Source organism: Gekko japonicus, unplaced genomic scaffold (assembly GCF_001447785.1).
Source record: "Gekko japonicus isolate JY-2015 unplaced genomic scaffold, Gekko_japonicus_V1.1 scaffold2635, whole genome shotgun sequence".
NCBI classification, from domain to species: Eukaryota; Metazoa; Chordata; class Lepidosauria; order Squamata; family Gekkonidae; genus Gekko; species Gekko japonicus.
This window is the reverse complement of record NW_015177097.1, coordinates 131,869-148,262: the sequence shown is the minus strand read 5'-3', so window position 1 is coordinate 148,262 and position 16,394 is coordinate 131,869. Positions and strand designations below refer to the sequence as shown.

The window sequence follows — 16,394 nt, the reverse complement described above, 5'->3', positions numbered from 1 at the left end:
TCTTTCCCTGCTCTAAGTCTTCACATCAATGAGGCACAGAGCAGCAAAAGCAGCTCAGGTGCCATCAGAATTTCAAAAAAAATCAAAAATGGCTCAGAGCCATTTAAAACCATTTTCTGCTCTTCATGAACCACCATGAAGGGCATCAAAATCTGTGGAAGTTTGTGGTGGCTCTTCAGTTCATGAACATTGCTTCACGAACCGCAAACCAGCCAAAACCCATGATAAACTTTAGTGTGTGAGCCGATTTGTGCCCATCCCGAGTCAAAGGGTCAAGTACAGATATATGTCTGTAAATGAAGCTACTTACCTACTATCTGTATCCAGACCTACAAAATCCTTCTTTTCAAAGGGAACACAGAGAAGTGGTATCTTATCTCCAGATTTATCAGTGGCTCTGTCCAAGCGCTTGGATTCTAATACAATGAAGAGAGACTCAATGAAGTCCTCGATTCTCTTCTCCACACTTTCACACTCATCGTAACTCGGATAAAAGGCCACATCTGTACGAGACTGTTCTGCAACGTCTCCTTGAAGTCCAAAGACGAACAGTCGAGAATCGTAAAGCGTTGAGCCATATATTTCCTTCTGAATGTGAAATTTTTCAAAGGTCTGAGGCCAATCCTTAGCAGAGGAACAGTCTGTGATCGTTATGAGCCCCACAACTTTGCGATGTGTTTGGAAATCCCCCCATTCGTTGTTCTCCGGTGGATAATGATGCCTGTAGCGAATGTACAACACACGCTGAGAGTCACGGATGTTTATCTGACTCACTGTGGAGATCCGCTTGTAGATCTTGAAAAAGCTCTCTTCGGGAACAATCCCAACGGGCTGGACCACAACGAGCAGAGTCTGATGATCCTCCGCACATTGCATGTAGTCAGGGACACTCATCTTGCATCAGGTGTAGTCTAACAAACGATTCAACACATATGGGGAGTTAGTACTATATTTCAAGGGTACACAAAGCATTACAGGAGGGGCTGCAGCTCAATTTAATCCATGGTATCTCCAGTTAAAAAAAGACCAGGCAGCAGGTGACCTCTGCCAGAGACCCTGGAAAGCGGCTGCCAGTCTGAATAGACAATACTGACCTTTTTGGTCTGATTCAGTACAAGACATCTTTATGTGTGCTCATCATAAACATAATATAGTTGGGACTTGGAATGTCCTGAAAAACCTCTGCCTGAGACCCTGGAGAGCTGCTCCCAGCCTGAGTAGGCAACTCTAACCTTGATGGTCTGATTCAGTATAAGGCAGCTTCATGTGTGTTCATTATAAACACAGTTGGGGCCCACAATGTCCCAAAAAGACAGCAAATTCATTCATACCGTCAGTTTTCTCGATCTTTTACAAGTTGGCTTTTTTCACTTAAGACCTGACATATTCAGTAGCCTACATGTGACTTCACACACCAATGGTGCCCTTGTTTCTTTCCACTGATATGCTTGTCCGTTCACACAGAACCACCAATGGTGCCCTTGTTTCTTTCCACTGTGTTGTGTATGCTGACCGACAATACACTGATATGCTTGTCCGTTCACACAGAAAATGTGAAGAAGTGAAAAGGAGAAAAACAAAGTATCAAACACAGTTGTCCCCCTCCTGCCTTTAAAAGGGGAGAATCTTGACAGCAATCGGTTTGGCTACAGCTGTGTAAGATTGGGCTGCCTCTCATAAAATTAACTGCCACAGAGAGAAAGCCCCACACGAATAGGGAAGTATGGAAGAGCAGCCAGCCATAACATATCAAAGGCTACAGACTCGGGCAGTTTGCCATAGAAAACCTGAGGGGGGGCGGAAATTGCACAAAAAGCAACACAGATTTTACATATCGATTAATACTATCAGAATGCTGTGTGTGCTAAGTGCCATCCAGTCACTTCCAACTTATGGCAACCCTACAAGGATATACGGCTTCAAGAGCGAATTGGATAAACATATGGAGCAGAGGTCCATCAGGGGCTATTAGCCACAAGGTATAGCCACAAGGTGGCTCAAGTGGTTAAGATGCTGAACTGCAGACCAGAAGGTCGGTAGTTCAGCAGTTTGAGACCCGAGTGCCGCATGACGGAGTGAGCTCCCGTCTCTGGCCCCAGCTCCTGCCAACCTAGCAGTTCAAAAGCATGAAACTGCAAGTAGATAAATAGGTACCGCTTCAGTGGGAAGGTAACAGCGTTCCGTGCACTTCAGCATTTAGTCATGCCAGCCATATGACAACGGAAATGTCTTTGGACAGTGCTGGCTCTTCGGCTTGGAAATGGAGATGAGCACCGCATCCGTAGAGTTGGATTTGACTGGCTTTCGAGCGAGGGAAAGCTTTACCTTTACTATAGATAGGAACTCTCGGTCTGGGGCAAGTGATGCTCTGTATTCTTGGTGCTTGGGAGGGGCAACAGTGGGAGGGCTTCTAGTGTCCTGGCCCCATTGGTGGACCTCCTGATGGCACCTGGTATTTTTGGCTACTGTGTGACAGAGTGTTGGACTTGGTGAGCCATTGCCCTGATCCAACATTGGCTTATGTTCTTAATAACTTTGATAGTCAGTGGTCAGACCCCTCCTCTCGCTGAGGGGCAGTTTATAGCTACCATAACCATAAACACCATTCCTAAAACATTATTTCAAAAATCATAAGTGCAAGACACTGCCTGGCCCAAAATGACACAAAATGTATGCCAGTCAGAAACATGCCTGGACATATAGTTTAGAAGTAAGAGCAGCAGGCTAGCCAATGACCTCCTCCACGCCCCGGAGAGATGCATAATTTAGGACAATGAGTCTCCTAAGAACCGATCCACTCACCTTGGACTAATCTTATCAACACTCAGCCCCACCTCCTTGCGCCTTTTTACCTTAATTAAGCAACACTTATTCTATTCACCAACCGTAGTAGCTTTTCTCATCCGGTACTTGCAGGGTCTTCAAGCCCCGTTCACAGCTATAGTTCATCTCAGGAAAACCCATCAAGCCTCTCCAATCTTTTTACCCAACTCAGGAAAAAATTCATTAAGTTATTGTTTTGCTGGTAAACATGTCATACTAGCCAGAGGGCACATTTTGCCCTATATCAGAAGGCAGTCTGCTCCCCAGGAGTGTGTGTAAGAGAGAGAGACTTGGATCCTCTCCCACATTCCCAATTTCATATTCTTCTCTCCATGAAACACTGGCCATTTTGCTGCTCAGCTTGCTGCTTCTGTGGACCTCTTCTTTGAGACAGGTAATTATAGCCTTCCCTGAAATTGCTGTTCCCCTTTCCTTCCTGATTTCCTTTTAGCTAGCTGTTGTATGTGTGTTTATTGAGTGTATTTTGTTTTATTCTCTTTTTAATAAAAACCTTTTTTGGTTGAACATCTGTCTTGTTTATTGCGAGAGTTCTCTTAAGGGAAAAATTCCCATAAATGTTGGTGGAGAATCCCAATTACCCCCTCACGCTCGGTCTGCTTAAGCTAATTCCCCCAACTAATAAGGAGACCGCCTCTGAGTAACATGCTCAGGTCTTGTAAACTGAGAACCATGGCTTTCTTGATTCAGTCAATCTATCTCATGTTGGGTATTTAGTGGTACATGGATAGAGAACTGCCAGAAGTACAAGACGGGTTTCGAAGAGGTAGAGGAACTAGAGATCAACATTGATTATGAAGAAAACAAGGGAGTACCAGAAAAACATCTACTTCTGCTTCATTGACTATGCTAAAGCCTTTGTGTGGATTACAACAAACTATGGCCTTAAAGAGATGGGAGTACCAGACCACTTTACATGTCTCCTGAGAAACCTGTATAAGGGTCAAGAAGCGACAGTTAGAACCTGATATGGAACAACTGATTGGTTTAGCATAGGAAAAGGAGTAGAGCAAGGATGTATATTGTCACCCTGCTTATTTAAGTCCATGATAAAGGACAAAAACAGTAGGGACCTAACAGAAGCAGAAGAGATTAGGAAAAGATGGCAAGAATACACAGAAGAACTATACAAGAAAGACCTCGATGTCCTTGACAACCACGACGGTATAATCACTGACCTCGAGCCAGACATCCTGGAATGTGAAGTTAAATGGGCCTTAGAAAGCATTACTAACAACAAAGCTAGTGGAGGTGATGGTATCCCAGCTGAGCTATTCAAAGTCTTAAAAGATGATGCTGTTAAAGTGCTGCACGCAATTTGCCAGCAAATTTGGAAAACGCAACAGTGGCCACAGGATTGGAAAAGATCAGTATACATTCCAATCCCAAAGAAGGGCAATGCCAAGGAATGCTCAAACTATCGCACAATTGCACTCATATCACACGCTAGCAAGGTCATGCTCAAGATCCTACAAGCTAGGCTTCAACAGTACGTGGATAGAGAACTACCAGAAGTACAAGCTGGGTTTCGAAGAGGTAGAGGAACGAGAGATCATATTGCCAACATTCGCTGGATTATGGAGAAAGCAAGAGAGTACCAGAAAAACATCTACTTCTGCTTCATTGACTATGCTAAAGCCTTTGACTGTGTGGATCACAACAAACTATGGCAGGTCCTTAAAGAGATGGGAGTACCAGACCACCTCACATGTCTCTTGAGAAACCTGTATAAGGGCCAAGAAGCGACAGTTAGAACCGGATACGGAACAACTGATTGGTTCAGCATAGGAAAAGGAGTACGACAAGGATGTATACTGTCACCTTGCTTATTTAATATATATGCAGAGTACATCATGCGAAATGCTGGCCTGGATGAATCACAAGCGGGAATTAAGATTGCTGGGGAAAAGATCAACAACCTCAGATATGCAGATGATACCACTCTAATGGCTGAAAGTGAAAAGGATCTAAAGAGCCTCTTGCTCAGAGTAAAAGAGGAGAGCGCAAAAGTGGGCTTGAAGCTCAACATCAAAAAAACTAAGATCATGGCATCCGGCCCCATCACTCCTTGGCAAATAGAAGGGGAAGCTGTGGAAGTAGTGACAGACTTCACGTTCCTGGGATCCCAGATCACCGCAGACTGTGACTGCAGCCATGAAATTAAAAGACGCCTGCTCCTTGGGAGGAAAGCGATGGCGAACCTAAACAGCATGATAAAAAGTAGAGACATCACCCTGCCAACAAAAGTCCGCATGGTCAAAGCAATGGTATTCCCAGTAGTCATGTATGGCTGCGAGAGTTGGACTATAAGGAAGGCCGAGCGCCGAAGAATAGATTCTTTTGAACTATGGTGCTGGAGAAGACTCTTGAGAGTCCCTTGGACTGCAAGAAGAACAAATCAGTCAATCCTCAAAGAAATCAACCCTGACTGTTCCCTGGAAGGCCAGATAATGAAACTGAAGCTCAAATACTTTGGCCACCAAATGAGAAGGGAGCACTCACTGGAGAAGACCCTGATGCTGGGAAAGATTGAAGGTCAAAGAAGACGGGGTACTTCACAGTAAACAGGCATCAGACCAGACTGCAAGGAAAAGCAATCTAGACTTAAATGGCTTACACAGCACAGCCACATAAGTAGAAAGAGAATTAAATGCCTAGGAGAAATGGACACACAAGCCGAAGGGCAGAGCACAACTGACAGCGAGGCTGAGTTCTAGAAACTGGAAAACCAAAGAAGAGACAAGGGCATCTCTGAGCATAAGCAGTGTACATTTTCTCAAATTCCACTAATTAAAGGTGCCCACAAACAAAGGGAGATCACAAGGCTCTTGTGCTAGCTTGTGCAGAACAGAATTGCTGTTGTCCACTGTCTGTAGTCACCATTGGATGAAGAACCACAGCAGCAGTACCACCCTCCTCCCACATTTATACTTGGGATGAAAAACTGAACTTCCCAGTTTATTCTGGCCTCCATCTTTCTCCTCCTTGGAGACAGGGACCCATTTGATACTGTTCCCGAGAGTGCCAAGCACATGGACAGCATGATATAAACTAATGCATGGGGATTCTACTGTGCTTTCAAGAGTTCTAAGTGCCTCGCGTATGTTGCCACTCTCACAACACCCCTGTAATGGAGGCCAGTATTATCATTCCACCATACTGCAAATGAGAAACAGCGCAGTGAAGGTTTACCCAGTCAGACTAGGGCCAGAGATGCCTAGTTTCAAATCTCCTCACAACCAAAGAGTTCACTAGGTGGACCTCAGGCCAGTAACTTTGCTCAGTCCAACCTACTTCACAAAGTTGTTGCGAGAATAAAATGCAGGGAAGTAATGCATGCTGCCTAAACTCCTTGAAGGAAAGAACAAGAGTCCAGTAGGACCTTAAAGACTAACTAAATTTGTGGCAGCTTTTGTGAGTCACTGCTCACTTCTTCAGATATCTAATATTCAGGTATCATGAAAGCTTATACTCTGCCACAAATTGTGTTAGTCTGTAAGGTGCTACTGGACTCTTGCTTTTTTCTACTGCTACAAACACTTCTTCAGATATCTAATATTCAGGTATTCAGGTGTCATGAAAGCTTATACTCTGCCACAAATTGTGTTAGTCTGTAAGGTGCTACTGGACTCTTGCTTTTTTCTACTGCTACAAACAGAATAACAATGCTACCCATCTTGATCTATCTCCTTGCAGGAAGAGCAGGATGCTAGACAGATTAGATAGACAGATCACATGAAGAGATGCGCACACAAAATTGCCCCATACCAAGTCAGACCCGCCATCTATCAGGATCAGCCTTCTCTACTCTGACTGGCAGCAGCTCTCCAGAGTCTTAGGCAGAGAGGTCTTTCACATCACCTGCCACCTAATCCTTTTAACAGGAGATACCCGGGTACTTTTGATACTGTCCATGGGGTTTTCTTGGCAAAAATACTGGAGTGGGTTGCCATTTCCTTCTCCAGGGGATCACGCTTGGTCTGAGTTCTCTGCTGTGGCCTGTCCGTCTTGGGTGGCCCTCCACGGCATAGCCCACAGCCTCATCGAACCACGCAAGCCCCCTCGCCACGACAAGGCAGTGATCCATGAGGGAGAATAGATTCTTTTGAACTATGGTGCTGGAGAAGACTCTTGAGAGTCCCTTGGACTGCAAGAAGATCAAATCAGTCAATCCTAAGAGAAATCAACCCTGACTGTTCCCTGGAAGGCCAGATAATGAAACTGAAGCTCAAATACTTTGGCCACCAAATGAGAAGGGAGCACTCACTGGAGAAGACCCTGATGCTGGGAAAGACTGAAGGTCAAAGAAGACGGGGACAACAAAGGATGAGATGGTTAGACAGTGTCACAGATGCAACGAACATGAAATTGAGCAAACTTCAGAGGACAGCGGAAGACCGGAAGGCCTGGCGTGATCTGGTCCATGGGGTTGCGGAGAGTCGGACTCGACTGTGCGGCTGAACAACAAAACCTGAGTACTGAACCTGGGACCTTCTGCACGCCAAGCAGATGCTCTACCATTGAGCCAAAGCCATGGGTCTCGTAGCACCTTAAAAGACAAACAAATACTTGATTCCAATATAAACAGGAACATGCTGGAATAAAATCTCATTTGTCTTTAAGGTGCCACATGACTCCTGTTTATTTACTTTTTTTTTCTTTTTGTTTCAACAGACTAGCAAGAGTAATCCTTAGGCTTGCCTTAGGCTACTTAGAAAAATAATAATAGCTAGATTCAAGTCCAGTAGCAGCCAACGTATGGGGACCCTGTAGGGTTTTCAAGGCAAGAGGCTAGCAGAGGTGGTTTGCCACTGCCTGCCTCTGCAGAGCAACCCTGGACTTCCTTGGAGGTCTCCCATCCAAAGACTAACCAGAACGGACCCTGCTCAGCTTCTGAGACCTGACAAGATCAGGCTAGCCTGGGATCAGGGTGATAATTAAGTGCCATCAAGTCACAGCTGATTTAGGGCAATCCTGGCAATCCTGCAGGGGTTTTTCAAGGCAAGAGGCCTTCAGAGGTGCCTTGTCCTTGCCTGCCTCTGCGGAGCAACAAACTCAGCTTAGCTTCCGAGACCCACATTAGACTAGCCGGGGCCATCCAGGTCAGGGTAATAATCAAGTGCCATCAAGTCACAGCCGATGTATGGCAATCCTGCAGGGATTTTTTGAAGCAAGAGGCCTTCAGAGGTGGCCTTGCCCTTGCCTGCCTCTGCGTAGCGACCCTGGACTTCCTTGGGGGTCTCCCATCCAAGTCCTAACCAGCGTTCCCTCTAAGCCGAGTCAGTGTGAGCCAGCTCACAGTTTTCCAGCCTCCGGCTCACCCATTTTTGTCTAAGCTCAGGAAGGGACGGCTCCAGAGGAAACTGATTTATGCAGCAGCCAAATCGCTGGCTCACAGCTTTGATGCCGGCAGCTCACAAAGTAGAATTCTCGCTCACAGGACTCCGTGGCTTAGAGGGGGGGCATTTGGTTCGAATCCTCCCAACCAGTGTTCCCTGTAAGCTGAGTCAGAGTGAGCTAGCTCACAGTTTTTTTAGCCTCCAGCTCACACATTTTTGCCTCAGCTCAGGAAGGGCTCAGGAAGGAGGGCTCCAGAGCAAACTAATTTATGCAGTAGCCCAATGGCTCGCTCACAACTTTAATGCCAGCAGCTCACAAAGAAGAATTTTTGCTCACAAGACTTCACAGCTTAGAGGGAACATTGGGCCTCCCAACTCTGCTGAGGGGGGTCAACCCCGCTCAGCTTCTGAGCTCTCATGAGATGAGGCTAGCTGGGCCACCCACACCAGGGCCAGAGGACCAACCACCCTAGGGTTGCCAGCAATGTTCCCTCTAAGCTGTGGAGTCTTGTGAGCAAGAATTCTACCTTTTGAGCTACTGGCATTAAAGTTGTGAGCCAGCGATCTGGCTGCTGCATACATTAGTTTGCTCTGGAGCCCTCCTTCCTGGGCGGAGACAAAAATGTGTGAGCCGGAGGGTAAAAAATTGTGAGCTAGCTCACACTAACTCAGCTTAGAGGGAACACTGGTTGCCAGCCTCCAGGTGGGGCCTGGGGATCTCCCGCTTTTACCACGGATCCCCAGCCGACAGAGATCAGCTCCCCTGGAGAAAATGGCTGCTTTGAAGGGTGGACTCTATGGCATTGTGCCATGCTGAGGCCCCTCCCCTCCCCAAACCCCGCCCTCTCCTGGCTCCACCCCCAAAGTCGCCAGGTATTAAGCTTTACGTATTCCAGCCAGGCAACAACTTTCCGAACTCAATGCTTTGTGTGTTCTTCTGAATGGGTCTGGGGAAGGGGCGTCTCTAAGGACGGGGGGCGGAGGCAGCGCTCCCCTTTTGGCGCCTGAGGTAGCCCCCCCCCCCCCCCATCCACCCAACGGTCAGGGGCTCGGGCTCACCCACGCAGCCGGGGCAAACGTAATAGCTCCGCCTCTTCTCAGCCTCTTCCGCAAGACGCCTGCCGGGAAGAGAGGCAGTTAGAGAATGCGCATGCGTGAATGTTTGGGGAGCGGAACCATAGAGCAGGCGGAACGGTCAACGGGGGGAGGGGGGCCTGGCAGAGAGTGAGGTGCGCATGCGCCGCGCCAACGGCCGCCGGCCGCTGTGTTGGTTTCCCTTCATCGTTCCCGAGGAAGGCCGGGTTCTAAAGGGTCACGTGACACGGCCGTTGGGTTTTTGTTTTTTTGACAGGTGTAACGGAGCTTAGTTTCGCGCCGCTTCACACTGAGCTCGCGTGTTTGGAAATCCGGCTTTAGAAAGCATTTCTTCGAGTAAGTTTTATTAACTTCGCCCCCCCCCCCGTTCGCTAAGTAGCTCGTATGTACTTTTTTTTTCTCTCTTCCCGAAATGCTTCATGGGATAGTAACGAGATGAACGGCCCTGCGAAGAGGGGATGGCGCGTGATGCATGATGGGAGGAGGAGTACTTTACCGCGTATGGGAGCTGTGCCGGAATAGAGGCGAGAACTACAAATCCCAGCAGGGCAGGCCACGCTTCCCGCGAACGCTTCTGTTTTGGAGAGAGCGGATGGTGAATCCTGGAAAATGGCGTCGGGCCTGAGCGGGAGCGGCGGCGGCGGATGCGGCGGCGATAGCCGGCTGGTGTCGCTGCCTTTGTCTCGGATCCGAGTGATCATGAAGAGCTCGCCGGAGGTGTCCAGCATCAACCCGGACGCCATTTTCCTCACCGCCAGAGCCACGGTAGGCTTTAACCGCCTCCTCTTTCTCTTCCCCGGGGGCGGAGGTTTTATTTACGCCCCGCAGCCTGCACGAGCAACGGACAGCGCCCGAGTAGCTTGTTGTATTTCAGTGACATCTTACCTTTCCCTCCCCCTTCAGTGGCTTATATCGTTCTCTTCCCAACTTTATCCTCACAACAACCCTGTGAGGTGGGTTAGGATCAATGTTCCCTCTAAGCTGAGTTAGTGTTTGCTAACTTGCAGTTTTTTTGCCTTTGGCTCACACATTTTTGTCTTCGCTCAGGAAGGATGGCTCCCGAGCAAATTAATTTATGCAGTAGCCAAATGGCTCGCTCACAGCTTTACTGCCAGTAGCTCACAAAGTAGAATTTTTGCTCACAAGACTCCACAGCTTAGTGGGAGCATTGGTTAGGATGAGTGTGCACGACTGAGCTCTCACCCAGCAACCTTCCATGGCACAGTGGGGATGTGAAGCTGGGTTGGCACATTAGGAACACATGCAGTAGCCTTAAACTGAATCAGACCCTTTGGGTCCATCGCCGCCATATTGTCTACTCAGACTGGCAGCGGCTCTCGAGTGTCTCAGGCCATCATCTACTGCCTGGAGATGCCGGAGATTGAACCTCCAATGTTTCCTCTAAGCTGTGGGGTCTTGTGAGCAAAAATTCTACTTCATGAGCTACTGGCATTGCAGTTGTGAGCGAGCAATTTGGCTACTGCATAAATCCGTTTGCTCTGGAGCCATCCTTCCTAAGCTAAGACAAAAATCTGTGAATTGGAGGCTAAAAAAACTGTGAGCTGGCTCACACTAACTCAGCTCAGAGGGAACACCGCCTGGGACTCTTTGCATGCAAAGCAGAGGCTCTTCCACTGAGCTTAGTTCCTTGTCTGACACTCGGACCACTACTGAGAGTCAGTTTGGTGTAGTGGTTAAGTGCGCGGACTCTAATCTGGGAGAACCAGGTTTGATTCCCCACTCCTCCACTTGCACCTGCTGGTGTGACCTTGGGCAAGCCATAGTCCTCTCAGAGGTGTCCTTGAAAGAGCAGTCTTTGAAAGAGCTCTCTCAGCCCCACCTACCTCACAGGGTGTCCGCTGTGGGAGGGGAAGGGAAAGGTGTCTGTAAGCCACTCTGAGTAAAGGGCGGGGTATAAATTCAATCTATTCTTCTACTACTACACCCTGCCTCCCAAATATATTGCTTAGCGATTTTTTAATAGGAATTAGTAGGATTGGCAGTAGTATCTTTCTCCAGGTGCTACTGCCACCAGGTACAAAGGCTAAAGCTGCCTCATCTCCACTACTGGTCTACCTCTCTCCCCTGACCGCAAACAAGGCAAACTTTGAGCCCAGTGGCACCTTTAAGACCAACAAAGTTTAATTCTGGGTATAAGCGTTCGTGTACATGTGCACTTCTTAAGGTACCCAGAATTAAACTTTGCTGGTCTTAAAGGTGCCACTGGGCTCAAACTCTGTTCTGTTGCTTCAGACCAGCACCACTATCCACCTGAATCTGCAAACAAGGATTTTATCTGCTGTTGCATTCAGGCTGATATGAAAAGCAACCCTGTTTGTATAGAAAGAGAGACCCCCTCAATCCACTGAGCCAGCAAAGTGCTTGGGGTAGGGGCAGACGTGAAGTACAGGAAATACAGCCAAGGATGACATTGTGTGGTGTGAACATGGACTAAATGTTCCGGTTGGACAGTGTGCCTGTCACACATGGTCTGCTGAGCTACATTTCCCCCTCCTCCTTTGGCTGCCCCTTTTTTGCAGCTCTGTAGAAACAGAATGGTAGTGCTGGAAACTGCAGAGTGCAGATCTAGACATTGTGGTGCTGCCAGAAAAATGGCCAGAAATGGCTTCAGGGTGTCCTCAGCTTGGGTTTGGTAGTTACTAGTCACTATCTATAGGCACATCCACGGTTTCAGATGTGGGGGGTCTGGGTGTTATTAGTGGACGGCTGTGGAGTCCGTTAATATCAGGAGTTATGGGCTTATTGGGGCTGTTCTTCCCTTTAGGAGTTGTTTGTCCAGTACTTAGCTACACATTCCTACAAACATGGCCAAGGCAAGGAGAACAAAGCCTTAACCTACAGTGATCTGGCCCGCACCGCGGAGAAGTCGGAAACATTTCAGTTCCTTGCAGGTAGGTCTTCACCTAACTTGTAACTAGTGGGAAACTGCATGGGGAATGGATGCTTTTTAATATTCCATCGAAGTAGTTAAAATCAGCCAAGTCTTTGTTTATACTGCCACTGCTTTGGGTCCAACTGGGAAAATGGTAGAACAGAGTTTGTGTCCAGTGGGACCTTTAAGACCAACAAAGTTTTATTCAAGGCTATAAGCTTTTGTGTACACTGAAATGGAAATTACCAGTCCATACATATAGGTAGAGGATTTCACTCTGGCAGAAAACATAGTGAAGGAAATAAATATATCAAAAGCAGACATCGATGGACAGATATACCCATCTTAACTATGGAATGTTGGGAGTAATTAACAGAGACCCTATTACGCTCCATCTGTCTCTTCTCAAATGTCTCCAATTTTGATATTTATTTATTTATACTTTCGGCTTGTATCCCGCTCGAACCCCGAGGGGTCTCAGAGCGGCTTACACAATTATTTGTTCCCTAACTAAAGCCACAATCATGGGGGGGGGGTTGACTTCCTACCAGCACCTGGCAGCTGGGCCTATTCATTGCTGATGTCTGGCTTATATATTTCTTTCTCTATGTTTTCCCCTGGATTTAAACCCAAACAAATGGTGACCATATAAATTAAGCTTGGTATTTCAGTTTGATCCTTGCATCTGTTAAACACCTTTATTATGCTGTATGCTAATTTGTTGCATGCTGATTTGTTTCTCACCCGCTACCTATATGTATGAGCTGGTAACTTCCATTTCAATGTATCTGAAGAAGTGTGCCTGCACACGAAAGCTTATACTTCGAATAAAGCTTTGATGGTCTTAAAGGTACCACTGGACGGTTTCACCTTGTGTAGTGCCTAGGAGGGTACTTGCCCCAAGTTTTCATCTGATATCTAATTATAGAGTCTTCTCTGTTAGTGATGGGGCTTGGGATTTGAATCCGCATCAGACTCAGTGGATAGCTTGAGGCTGTTCTCAGGCTTACCAAGTACTTACCGTCAATGCTCCCTCTAAGCTGTCAAGTCTTGTGAGCAAAAATTCTGCTTTGTGAGCTACTGGCATTAAAGTTGTGAGTGAGCAATTTGGCCGCTACATAAATGAGTTTGCTCTGGAGCCATCTTTCCTGAGCTAAGACAAAAATGTGTGAGCCGGAGGCTAAAAAACTGTGAGCTAGCTCACACTAACTCAGCTTAGAGGGAACACTGCTTACTGTGATTCGGTGGGGGACACATACGTCTTCCCAGGAGCATTCCCCCACCGACAACAGACGCGCCGCACCATGCCGTCGCCAGGAAGTGATGCCGGGCGACACTCTGGCAGTGGGGCTGGAAATGCGATCGTACCATAGAGTTTTCAGCCCCATTGTCAGAGCGTTGCCCAGCGTCACTTCCTGGTGACGGCATGCTGCATTACAGGGAGGAATGTTCCGGCCGGGGAGCATGTGTCCCCCGCCGAATCGCGGTAAGTACTTGAGAACCCTAGCTGTTCTTGTGTAACAGGATTGTGGTGAGAATAGCAGTACAACCCTATATAAGCTGTTTGAACCATTCTTAGATTGGAAGTAACGAGGACAATAATTTTCTCTTCCTTAGATTCAGAAGCCCCTACGGAAGCTCTGTGAGATGGTTCTGTAGGATTGTCTTAAGGTTGTCCTAGCTGAGACTGAGTTTTCTCCAATATGTAAGGCATGGCAGTCTAGTGCCTGTCTCAAACTATCTGGTTGACAGCATTAATATGTGGGTTCGACAAGAGTGAACATGCTATTCTGAAAGATAAATCTGGTATCTGTATTGACTTTACACGAAAGAGTGCTAAAGTCTTCAGTGGCAGAATGAAAGGAGAAGCAAGCATGTGGGTAGGAACAGGCAATGAAAATCCTGGATGATGGATAGAAAGCTGTTTATTTTATTATTTATAATTTTAATTTATAAACCACCCTTTTCTGAGTTCACAGAGCTCCGGGCGGTTAACATTAAAAAAAATCTATACAGTTTAAATCCAAATAATTAAAATAGCTAAAAACATTTTCAGATGGCGCTAAAGCCAGTTTACAAATTGTGTTACTGTCTCGCAAATAGATGGAAAATAACACAGGGAGGGGAGGGGAATGGAGTGCCAGATAGGATGCCAGGGCTATTTTTGGGCAGGAACACACAGGAACGGAGTTCCGGCCGGCTCCCAAGTTGGCCACGCCCAGCAGGAACTCATTAGCATAATAGGCCACACCCAACAGCAGAAATCCATTAGGGTTAGGATTGCCTAACATGCAAAGGAGTCCCTGCTACAAAAAAAGGCCCTGGGTTTTGACAACAAACAAGGTAAACAGAATAACAAGCAAAAGGTGGGTGTGGCTGGGTAACCACACTTCTGGTAACATGGGGGTGCGTCCTAATGTGCTAATGAGCTGAGCTGGCAGGGGTGTGGCCTAATAGGCTAATGTGTTTCTGGTGTTGGGTGTGGCCTATTATGCTAATGAGTTCCTGCTGGGCTTTTTCGACAAAAAGAGCCCTGGATGGTACCCATTGCTGTCCTCAACCAAAAGCCTGGTGGAACATCTCTGCCGTGCAAGCCCTGTGGAACGGCACCAGGTCCTGCAGGGCGCAGATGTTATTTGGCAGAGAGTTCCACCAGGTGGGAGTTGGACGTCCTTTGGACATCTTTTGGGCTAGTGATAACCACAGGTGTTTCCAAATTATTCTGGTGTCTGATCCTTTAGACATTAACGTGTGTCGCTTTTCCCAGAATTTTTTTTAGTAACCGTGTTTATGGTTTGGAGGGGGAGGGCTTTATCTTTGGGAACAAAGGTAAAAACTTTCTGTCTAAAAGTGCTAATCTGTTATATACTTGGTTTTGTAGTTTTATTCATGGTGGCATTTGATTAGTTCTTCTGCCTACCAGCAGTTTTAAATTACTGATTTTAAGTAGTGTTGTTTATGTGTTTTATGATTATTTACATTGTAAGCTGCCTTGAGTTCCTATAAGGTGAAAAGGTAGCCAATATGTTTTAAAGAGTTGTTTGAAGAGCCTTGTAGAATAGCCATAGCACTGGTTACTTTGTAGCACCTGAAAGCATCCTTAATCTTACTCTTGCTATAACTCGATGAAAATGCCACTCTTCCAGATATCTTGCCAAAGAAAATACTGGCAAGCAAATATCTGAAAATGCTTGAAAGAGAGAAGGAGGGAGAGGAAGAGGAAGAAGAAGAAGAGGAGGAGGAAGACGAGGAGGAAGAAAGTGAAAGTGAAGAAGCGTCTTGCGAGTGACAAAACTGAATCCACTGCAGTTAACTTCGGAGACTCATGCTCAGTTTCTCCAGCAATCAAATATCTGGCAAGTGGATTCTCAAAGCATATGAGGACTGACAGGTTATGCAACAAGTATTACAGTATATGCAAGAAATTAAGATGGAACTGACTTAGCGGATATTGGCTCTCCAATATAGAAGTTCATCTCTGCTCATATTGGGCAACTCCCAAAGGCTGAGTCGTTGAAGAGTATTTTTGTTTATTTAACATGCCAGACTTATGGCTGTCCTGTCCTTTCCTACGAGTTAGGGAAGCAAGAACTTTTTTTGTGAATTCCCTAGAAGGGAAATAGTTCTATGTAGTGGCTGTACAGATTAGGGATGGGCATGAACTGGTTCATGAGCCAAAATTTGGCACGAACTTGGCCCAGTTTGGAGCCCCTGAACCAATGTTCGGTGAAGGAGCCTTCCCCAGACATTTACCAGACTTTTATCTGGTTTCTATCAGCCGTTCAGGCCATTTCAACCTAACGGCTGAGGAGCATGGGTCTGCAGTTGACCTGTTAGTTTTAAGTGGCTTCAGAGCGGGGGGGAAAGCAAAAGGCAATTTTTTGCCAAGAGAAAGGGGGATCCAAACTGGCCAGTTCAGTTCGGGGATTGCCCATCTTAGGTTTGTGCCCATCTCTTGTGAGTTCTGTCACAATCATCATGACTTTAAAACAGGGAACTGGTTTTCCATTGCCACTTTCTGATTGTAAAGATAAGAGTGGTGCTTAAAGGGTGGGGGGCAAGCCGCACCCCACTGTCTCATGTAAATATGTGTATTTTCAAAGGTCATTAACTATAGATTTAAAGCAAATCCTGGACTAGAACATTTTTGCTATGGGAAATGGATGCTTGTCCAGGAAGATTCATTTCCGTTTGCAACAGTTAGTATACTTCTTTTTTAGTGGTAA

General features: G+C 46.6%; 2 protein-coding genes across 2 annotated transcripts in view; one reads left to right on the top strand and one right to left on the bottom strand.

The window, feature by feature from the left end:
• The window catches only part of TRAPPC9 (trafficking protein particle complex 9), an 87,745-nt gene extending 78,464 nt beyond the window's left edge, over positions 1-9,281 (bottom strand). Inside the window, exons 1-2 of the mRNA XM_015428283.1 lie at positions 9,240-9,281; positions 311-911 (exon numbers count right to left, since the gene is read on the bottom strand). Of these exons, the coding sequence (XP_015283769.1) occupies positions 311-894 (584 nt within the window). The 5' untranslated portion in view covers positions 895-911; positions 9,240-9,281. The remainder of the gene's footprint in view (positions 1-310; positions 912-9,239) is intronic.
• A 491-nt stretch (positions 9,282-9,772) lies between these two features.
• Positions 9,773-16,394, top strand: CHRAC1 (chromatin accessibility complex 1). The gene is made up of 3 exons (XM_015428286.1): positions 9,773-10,040; positions 12,061-12,187; positions 15,315-16,394. Exons 1-3 carry the CDS (start codon positions 9,885-9,887, stop codon positions 15,455-15,457), a joined length of 426 nt encoding a protein of 141 aa, XP_015283772.1. The 5' UTR covers positions 9,773-9,884; the 3' UTR covers positions 15,458-16,394.

Excerpts from the sequence above, each read along its gene's own strand:
- CHRAC1 (XM_015428286.1), top strand. The coding sequence starts at position 9,885 with ATGGCGTCGGGCCTGAGCGGGAGCGGCGGCGGCGGATGCGGCGGCGAT. Across the intron at positions 10,041-12,060 it reads TCCTCACCGCCAGAGCCACG|GAGTTGTTTGTCCAGTACTT; the intron begins GTAGGCTTTAAC and ends TCTTCCCTTTAG. Across the intron at positions 12,188-15,314 it reads AACATTTCAGTTCCTTGCAG|ATATCTTGCCAAAGAAAATA; the intron begins GTAGGTCTTCAC and ends CCACTCTTCCAG.